We start from the raw sequence: 9,149 nt of genomic DNA on the forward strand, positions 1-9,149 counted from the left end.
CACTCCTGCCCTTTCTCTTCCTGCGGGTTTTGAGAAGAGCCCCCTGTCTTCCCAGCCCACACGTGGGGTCTGGGCAGCTCCACGCCTTGTGTTTGAACTGGGAATTGGGATGTTTCAGTTTTCTTCTGCGATCAGGCCTGGTTGTGAAAGGGCCAGTTGTAGTGGTTAGGCTTTGGTGGGTGAGGAACAGCAAATCTTATTTAACTTTTCCTTTTATTCAGACTTTGTGTAGGGGGCTCGTTGTCCTCACGCCCGCGAGTTCTGCTCCAGGTCAAGCGAAGCCCCATCAAAATGGCCCTAAGGGCAATGGCGGCCATGGACCAGCATGCCTTCTGTGTCGAGAACGTGGTTTATTTTGAGGTGAATCTCCCTGTTTTTTTATTTTTTTTCAAAAGCGGTGGGCTGGTTTGTAGCGAGGCTTAAAACCCCGGGTTGTGCCTAAGTGTGGGGCTGATTTCAACCTCAGGGGCTGCGACTCCGTCCGACTCACAGCCCTGGCAGCACCGTCATCGCGCCGGGCTTGGCATTCTCTTGTATTTTGAAGGGTTTCTTACGAATCGGCAGCAGCCGGGGATATTTAGCAGCTGTGTATTGGTGGTGGAATCCATGTGGTGAAAAGATCTTTGGGGTAAAGAGGTGACTAGGTGGTGTTTTTTTTTTCACCTCGAGAATGTTTCTTGTTGCCTTGTACGTATAAAAAGACATTCAGATTGATAAGGCTGAAGAAGACGGTAACAATCATAACTCCTCTGTTTCACAGGAATTTCACTTCTGTCCTATTTTCATAAAATTACCCCCTAGACAGGAATATGTTTTGCCTTTTTTTGTTGTTGTTGTTTTTTCTTTTTAATAAGAGTCCTTTCAGCCTGCTCTCCAGGTGGAAATGGGAAATGCAAAGGCATTACAATGATAGATTTGCTAAATATGTTGCCGAGGTCTATATTAGTGGCTTTTCCTGAAGCGGGGAAAAGACGTCCTGTTTAATTCTTGTTTGCATTTCAAATTCTCTGTGAAATGGATTAAGCAGAGAGGGCTTCTTTTTGTGGGTCTGCCCTTGGGAGGAGAGCGCCTTTAGGAAAAGGCTTTTCTGGAGGGGACAGAGAACTTAATTGCTGATGGCTATAAAAGCGCGCCCTGTTTGGGTGGCCTGAAAACAAAACCCGTGAAAATCCATGACTGAAAAATGAGACTTTCTCCTAATGATTGGGTTGGTTGCTCTTAATCTTGTTCTGCCTATTCTTAAGTTCGTCACCAGATACTAGAGATACCACTAGTGATAATACCACTGGAAGTGGAGGTCCAGCATGGCTTATACTCCTACCTCTCGTGCCTATTGGGGTGCCTCCAACAGCCGAGAAATAGTTCTTCTTGGCAGCGAGTCCAGAGGCCAACCTGGTCTTGCCCTCCATCCTCTTTAGTCCGGTATCTCTGATTCTTGTGGCACAATAGGGTCCTTTCTTCGGTCCCAGAACTCGTATTGGAGTTGATATTTCGAGGATATGTGAACATTCTGGTTGGGTTGGTCCACATTACATAATTCTCTGTGGGTTCTGCGACAATAATGTCTAATCCACTTACACTTATCTATTGGGGTTGTATTCCCACATCGGATACACTAAAGATCGAGGACTTGGGAGAGGTACTGCTCCTGTCTGCAACGGGGACCTAAAACGACCTTATTACAATTATTACACTTAACCCATAGGTACACGCAACAATTACAATCGAAGCAAAGTGGGGTCGAAGGGGTTTGGTGCTGCCCCAGTCCAAAGGCACTTTTGAGGCTTTTGCTGTCTGTTGCTCTCATGCAGCAGTACTGACTCTTATGTGCCTTCTGAAGGGTCTCCAGGGCCTTTTCCTGTCAAAGCAAAAACACCAAACTTCCTTCTCATGGTTAATTTCCATATGCGTACTTTGAATCTGTATAGATAATGCCTTCTTTTCTCTGGAGATAATCTAAAGCTCTCTTCAGAGCATATAGTTCACAACTCTGGGCTGACTAATTTGCTGGTAATCCTCCTTCTTCAATTACTGCTTTTTCTTCCCCCAAAATGATGACATAACTACTTGCTCTCTTTTCATCTATACATCAGGAGGAATTGTCTATAAAAAGTTGTTGGATAGCTTTTTGGTTTTGGTTTTGGTTTTGGTTTTTGTTTTTTTTTTTTACGTAGGGCATTGGTGTGTTTATTAGGTCTTCTCTTACCCTGGTTTGGTAATTTATAAAATCTAATCAATCATGATGCGGCTCCCCACTTGCCTGTCCCTACAGGAGTTGTGAAGGATTCAGGTTTCTGTCTACTTCGAGGGTCAAATCATTCTTTTCTATTAAAATGGTTTCGTACTTCAAAGTTCTGGAATCTGTTAACCACCGGCCAGACTTTTGAGATAATATAGTTCTTACAGTGTGGGGGGGGTATGTACGATTAGGGTTCTTCTAGAGGTTAATTTTGGGCTTTTTTCTACTAATATTGCTGTGGCCACTACTGCCTGTATGCATGTGGGCCACCCCCAACTTACCGGGTCCATTAATTTTGGATAGGTATGCCACCGGTTTCCTTTCTCCGCCCCGTTCCTGCATTATGACTCCATGCACTATCCCTTCTTCCGTGTTTATAAAAATGTGATTTTTTTTTTTTCTAGGGAGGGGAGGGCTAAACCCGGGGCTTCTATTAACTTCTGCTTTAATTATTAAATTGCTCTTGTTTGTCTTCTGTCCGCTGTATTGGACTGTCTTTTACAAGTTTGTCATACAGAAATTTTATTGATTGAGTGTATCCTTTAGCCCATAATTTACAGTACTCTAGTAACCTTAAAATCTTCTTTATTTCTCATTTCGTTCTTGGGACACTTAATGCTGTAATTCGTTCTGGATTGATTTTTCTTTTTCTATTGATAATTAGATGCCTTAAATACTTCTTTTTGTACAAACTGCAGTTGTGTCGTTGAGACTCTTAACACTTGTTCTCCAAAAAAAACCATTCAGCAAACGTATCGATGTCTCCTTCTGACATTTTGCTCCCTCTCTCCTGATACCAAAAGGTCATTTCCATATTGCAAGATTCTTACTCCGGGTTCTGCCTGGAACTCCCCTAAAATTTTCTCTAGTGTCTGTTCAAATAGATTTGGGTATATTGTGAATCCTTGAGGCAGGAAGGTCCAGCAGAGTTGCTGCTTCTTCCCGGTGTCCGGATTTTCCCATTCAAAGGCAATTTCATAGTACAAGACTTCTCAGCTCCTGAGTCTACTAAAAAGGTGTAAATTTCCTCCTGGGGGCCTGATTTTAAATTTATCAAGGGCTCACTAATTCTTTCTTCCCCCAGCAGGTAGAGCCCTTGACACCCTTATTCTTCCTGTTGACAGATTTTAAACACTCGTTGATCTCTCTTTTGCCTGGGACACTCTCTTTTAAAATGTTCTTCCTGCCCACAATGGTAGCACTTTCCGCCCTCTGGGGCTCCTGATTTCATTCACATGGGCTTTTTGAGCGGCAGCAGATGGGCTCCCTGTATCTTGTGTGCTCTCATCCCTGGCCCCGGATTCTGGGGCCCTTTATCTTTAGTCTTTGTTATTTCTTTTACAGTCGCCACCATTAGTTTTGCTTTTGCCCTCTGCTTCCCCTCATCGTGCCTCACATACACTCTTTGTGCTTCTCGTAACAGCTCATTCATTCCTCTCTCATGCCAGTCTTCCATCTTTTCCATTTTTTTCCTAATACCTGGCCAGGCATGGGTGACAAAATTTATTTTTTAATAATTGCTGGCCAGCCACAGTCTCTGGATCAGTCCCAGAAAACTGCTGAATATTCCTTCAGAGCCTCTTCAACTTCCATCAGCGATTCCTCTTGAGTTCTTGGAACACAACCCACCCCCAAATACATAATCAATGAGTTCTTGGAATGCAGCCCACCCCCGAACATGCCCCCTCCCTTCCAGCAGCGCAGGCGCTGCGCTGCCTCAGGGGTCTTCCTGACAGTCATTGGAGGGAGGCTCGAAGTCTTTATCACCATGTCCTTCTTGTGGCTTCTTCATTCCTTACACTCCTGTGGTTATCTTAGCTAACGACACCACCCTTTGCCCTGCAAGTTTCTGTCCTTCCAACTGTTGCTCTCGTCTGATATCCTGTCTAACACTATCCCTTTCCCAAACGCACAGCGAGCACAGACCCATCTTAGCTGAAGCCATAGAGGGCACACATTCATTTGAGCTGAAGCAAAATTCTTTTGCTAAATTACTTATTACAACAGCAACACACACTGACACACACCCCAACTGCATAGGAACACACACACTGACTACAGACCAACACACACTAACACCCCACACACGCCCCCACCACACATGGAACACCCCACGTCATGCACACAGTGCTCGTGCACGTCATGCACAGAGCGTGGAAGGCATGCACATGCAGCACGCACATACACACGCAGTGCGGGCACACACAGCCTGCCAGCATACGCACAAAATGCCCGCACACACGGCACGCGCTCGACCCAGTGAACGCATACCTGCAGTGCGCACGCTCACAGGCTCATCTACACCACACTGCACGTAAACAGTGTGCACCCACCGTGTGGGTACCGGGACACGGAGTGCACCCAGACACCGAGTGCACCCACACACAGGGCACACACGATGTGTGCACACACAGAGTGCAGCACACAAACTGACGCGCCGGCATTTCCCAGTCCCTGAAGGGCCGACGGGAGAGCTGGGGAGGGACTTTTTACAAGGGCGTGTAGTGACGGGATGAGGGGGAAGGGCTTCAAACTGGAAGAGGGGAGGTTTAGAATAGATCTTAGGAAGAAATTCGTGACTGTGAGGCTGTTGGACCCCAGCGCAGGTTGTCCAGAGAAGCTGTGGCTGCCCCATCCCTGGAAGTGTTCAAGGCCAGGTTGGACGGGGCTCTGGGCAACCTGGGCTGGTGGGAGGTGTCCCTGCCCAGGCTGGGGGGGTTGGAACTTGATGGTGTTCAAGGTCCCTTCCAACCTAAACCATTCTGTGATTCTGTGTGTGCGCCCAGGCGTGCGCATAGGTACGGAGTGCAGCATGTGGGTGTGCTGGACTCGTCCCGCTCGCACATCACCGCTTGCCTGCTGCGGCTGTAGCCAGATGGGCCCCTCAACACCCAAAACCGTGCATGCTGCCTGTAGCAGTTCTGTTCTCTGGTGTATGTGTTTTGGGAAGGCCCTGGTGGCAAAGGGCTGCAGAGAGCGGGGTGGCAGTGAACTTCCCCAAGAGGCCGCGATGCCACACGGGGTTTTTTGCTGCCAGCTGTCAGCAGGCAGCGCTCGCAGCCAGGCGCTGCTGCCTGCCGCGGGGCCTGCACAGCCTCGTCCCGCAGGCAGAGCGTTCAGCGGGGGTCTGTCGGGGGTGTCCCATGCCGGCTTCTGCCTCCCCTCCTGCCGGGAACCCCCCATGGTGCCCCCCCTTCTGCCAAGAGGCCACCGGGCCCGGTGCCCGGAACCAGCGACTCTGTGACATCAGCCCCGGGAACAAGAGCACCGTGGGCAGCGTGAGCACTGCGGGCACTACGTCGGCTGCGGCACTGGTGGCGACAGGCCCTCGGTTCGCTTCTTGCAGGTGCCACGTGCCGCCACTGGCAGCAATGAAACTGCTCCTCGTCGTCGTCCTGCTGGCCCTGTGCTGGCCTGTGCAAGGCGCGTGGGACAGCTGTGGGTAAGTGGCCCCAGGCTCTGGGGGGGAGCTTGGGCAACCCTGATGGGGTTCACTGGAGGGAGCCCGCTTGTCCCCCGTGGCCACAGCTTCCCCAACCCCGCCTGGGAGCCTCAGATCCTGGCCAGCACCCCGGCTGCTGGCACAGCTCCTCTGCGGGGCTCAGGCAGAAACAGGGGCGCACGCCCGCCCGCCCCAGGGGGTTCCCTGGCCCTGCTGTCCGTGCAGCGCCTTGTGGGGAGGGAAGAGGGCTGACCTTCAGCCTGAACCGCAGCACGCGTGGAGCAGGACAGTCATGAGTTTCTGGTTACAGAGGGACCTGCGGGCTCCGGCCCATGGCTTACCAGTACGGCATGTCGCGCGTGGTGGGTGGCACCGATGCCCGTCCAGGAGCCTGGCCCTGGATCGTCAGCATCCAGGACCCCTGGGAAGCAGGCACGGGGCACATCTGCGGAGGGTCCCTCATCAGCCCACAGTGGGTGCTGACGGCGGCACACTGCTTCATCGAGGCCAGGTAAGGAGGGCCAGGGAAGGGGGCTGTCCCCACCACCCTCGCGGGTGCCCTGCGTGCAGCACCGCCTGCTACTCCCATCCCCGTTCCTGCCAGTACGCCCAGTGCCTGGGCACTGCCGAGCCCAGCCCAGAGAGTGCTCAGGAGAAGGCTGGGCTCGGGCCACTGCTTCCTAGCAGCCTCCAGCGCCACATGGCTCGTGCCTAAGGCATGCCAGGGCGGTGGCAGCCTGCGTGGCACTGCTCTCCTCTCTGCCCTGGGAAGCAGAAGGCAGGGAACGGCGGGGCTGCTGCAGCACGTGGCTCCGCTCCCTCTGACCCCCCTCTCCATCTGCCTTCCAGGAACATCAGCATGTGGCGCGTGGTGATCGGGGCCACCCAGTTGACTCGGCTGGGCCCCGAGGCCCAAGTGCGCCATATTAAGCGGCTGCTGGTTCACGAGCACTACAGGAATATCACGCAGAGGAACGACATCGCCCTGCTGGAGCTGGACCAGCCGGTCCAGTGCAACTCCTACACCCAGCTTGCCTGTGTGCCCGACGCCTCACTGAGAGTGTCAGAGCTGCACACCTGCTACGTCAGCGGTTGGGGCGCCACCACTGCAAGATGTGAGTTCCCCAAAAGTGCTGGTGTCCTGAGTGCAAGCTCGGCACACTGGGGAGAGGGGTTGGGCTTCCCGAGAGCGGAGGCGAAAGCCGCAGTCAGGCTGTGGGGACGTATGCCTCCGGAGAGAATGGGCTGACCCACCGCCCAAAGCCAGACAGAGGGGAAACACGGGCACAGTGCCTTCAGGACGCAAAGCCAAGCCCTAGGGAAGGGGTTCACCCAGGCAGGGGGGGAGCTGCTGGGGCTTCATTGCTTTCTGTGCTCACAGCTGCAGGGTCAACGGATGTCCTGCAGGAGGCCAAGGTCCAGCTCATTGATGTCAACCTCTGCAACAGCAGCGGGTGGTACAGAGGGGCCATCCACAGCCACAACCTGTGTGCTGGCTATCCGCAGGGTGGCATCGACACCTGCCAGGTAGGACATGCTGCAAGTCAAGCCCCGGCAGCACCGGCAGCCCTCTCGCAACGCCCAAACATCGCCCGGCACGTGCTTGGCCTGGCAAGTCACCCTGCCACCGCTGGGTCTCCACCGCTGCTGGTGCTCACCTCCCCTTCCCCAGCTGCAGGTCCTTGCCCAGTCCCCGCCTTGTCCCAGAGCCCGGGGACGCTGCCCAGAAAGCCCATCCTGTGCTCCCGGCAGCCCATAGGTCCAGATCCCAAAGCATCCCCCTTCCACACAGCCGGGAGCACTGTGCAGAGATGAGAGAGCGCCCGACCTTACAGGCCCTCCACCCTCTCCCAGATGAGGCTCTGTAGGCTCCAGCGCCGGAGCAGCGCCGTTGTGTGCAGTGAGCAGAGCTCTGGCAGGTGCTGGGAGAGAGAAGGAGCCGGCCAGAGCGCTGACAGCGGCCACCCAACACCACCTCAACCCTCTCTCCTCCCCTGCAGGGTGACAGCGGTGGTCCTCTGGTGTGCAAAGACAACAACGCGGACTACTTCTGGCTTGTTGGGGTGACCAGCTGGGGGAGAGGCTGTGCCAGAGCCAAACGGCCCGGAGTCTACACCTCCACCCAGCACTTCTACGACTGGATCCTGGTCCAGATGGGACTGCACCCAACAGTAAGGGGTACTCCAACAGCACGGGCTTGGAGTCATTTTCTCACCGCCTCAACCCCCTATCAGAGGCCAAGGCCAACACCAACACCACCGGGCACGATTAGCTCCTGCCCATTTCCACTCCAGAAGCTGGTGGAATTCTTTAGTCGGCTGCAGGAGTTGCTGCAGGTCCTGTGGGGGAAAAAGGTTTGAGCAGCGTGACGAAGAGGCTCCAGAGCAGGCCGCCCTGTTCCACGACCATTTCCTTCCGGGGCAATGCCTGCTGAGCCAAAGGCAGCCTCAGTGCCAAGGCCTGCTCTGTCCTGCCCGCGCTTCTCTGAGCGCAGAAGGGCTGATGTTGACTCGGTTGTAGAAATAAAGTTCCTGATTTTCACAGCTGAGCGTGCTTGAGTCCAATTCAGTCTCCGGTGCAAGGCAAGGACTTGCATGCCCGGCGCCTGCCAATGAGGCTGCAGGCAGACAGCAGGGCACGAAGGGAGAGTGACTCCCAAGGGCTGAAACGGTGCCTGGTCAGAGAGGAGGGTGCTCAGAGCCACCATGGGGTGGAGAAGACTGGCACATGGAGGATAGGAAACAGTGATGTGACCTGCAGATGACTTTGGGGGTATGCATTAAGGCACTCAGCTGGAGATTAGGGCCCAGTGTAAGCCGTAGCTAATCGAACAGACGGTGTGAAACTCCTGAGCGTGACAAGAGAAATTGCTGACCACAGCAAAGAGTGAGAAGCCAACAGGGCTCTCAGTCCCAGAAGGAAGAGCTGGATTTCAGGGGTAGTTAACGGGGGATTGATCCCCCCTTGTCTCCATTTTCCCTGCTTGAACATCCCCCTCATCTTCCTTGACTCCTCCCTTTCTCCTCCCTTGTCTCTCCTCCCAAACAAGGGACCCACCCCAGGTCACTTCCTCCCTCTCCTCCCAGGTTTGCTCCATCGCTGAAGAGATTTGGTGTTTCAGGTGCTGGTAGCTCGGTCGCCTGGGACCGCCATGGCATTACTGATGCGGCTTCCTGGGCACTGCTGTCCCTGCTAGATGCCTCTGCCCACACTGACCCCAACCATTCCTCCAGTTGTCTGTGCAGTGTGGCCACTCTCATCGTTCCTCCTCGACCACCTGCCAAACGTGGTGCTGGAATAGCAGAGTACCCACAGAAGAAGGTTTGCTCCATCGCTGAAGAGATGGGGTGTTTCAGGTGCTGGTAGCTCGGTCGCCTGGGACTGCCTCGGTCCCCGCCACTGCCTGCATGCATGTGGGCCACCCCCACATACTGGGTCCATTAATTTGGACAGGTATGCCACTGGTTT

At 53.8% G+C, this 9,149-nt stretch overlaps 1 protein-coding gene across 1 annotated transcript; it reads left to right on the forward strand.

Moving 5' to 3' along the window:
* Positions 1–306: 306 nt before the first annotated feature.
* LOC309684551 (acrosin-like) lies at positions 307–8,041 on the forward strand (the record flags this gene model as incomplete). The annotated part of the gene is made up of 4 exons (XM_082500448.1): positions 307–345; positions 6,592–6,796; positions 7,063–7,208; positions 7,682–8,041. The coding sequence occupies 4 exons, from the start codon at positions 307–309 to the stop codon at positions 8,039–8,041; spliced, it is 750 nt and encodes a 249-aa protein (XP_082356574.1).
* Between the last annotated feature and the right edge of the window lie 1,108 nt (positions 8,042–9,149).

The sequence above is a fragment of the Vanellus vanellus genome, assembly GCF_965231255.1.
Source record: "Vanellus vanellus genome assembly, contig: HAP1_SCAFFOLD_34, whole genome shotgun sequence".
NCBI lineage: Eukaryota > Metazoa > Chordata > Aves > Charadriiformes > Charadriidae > Vanellus > Vanellus vanellus.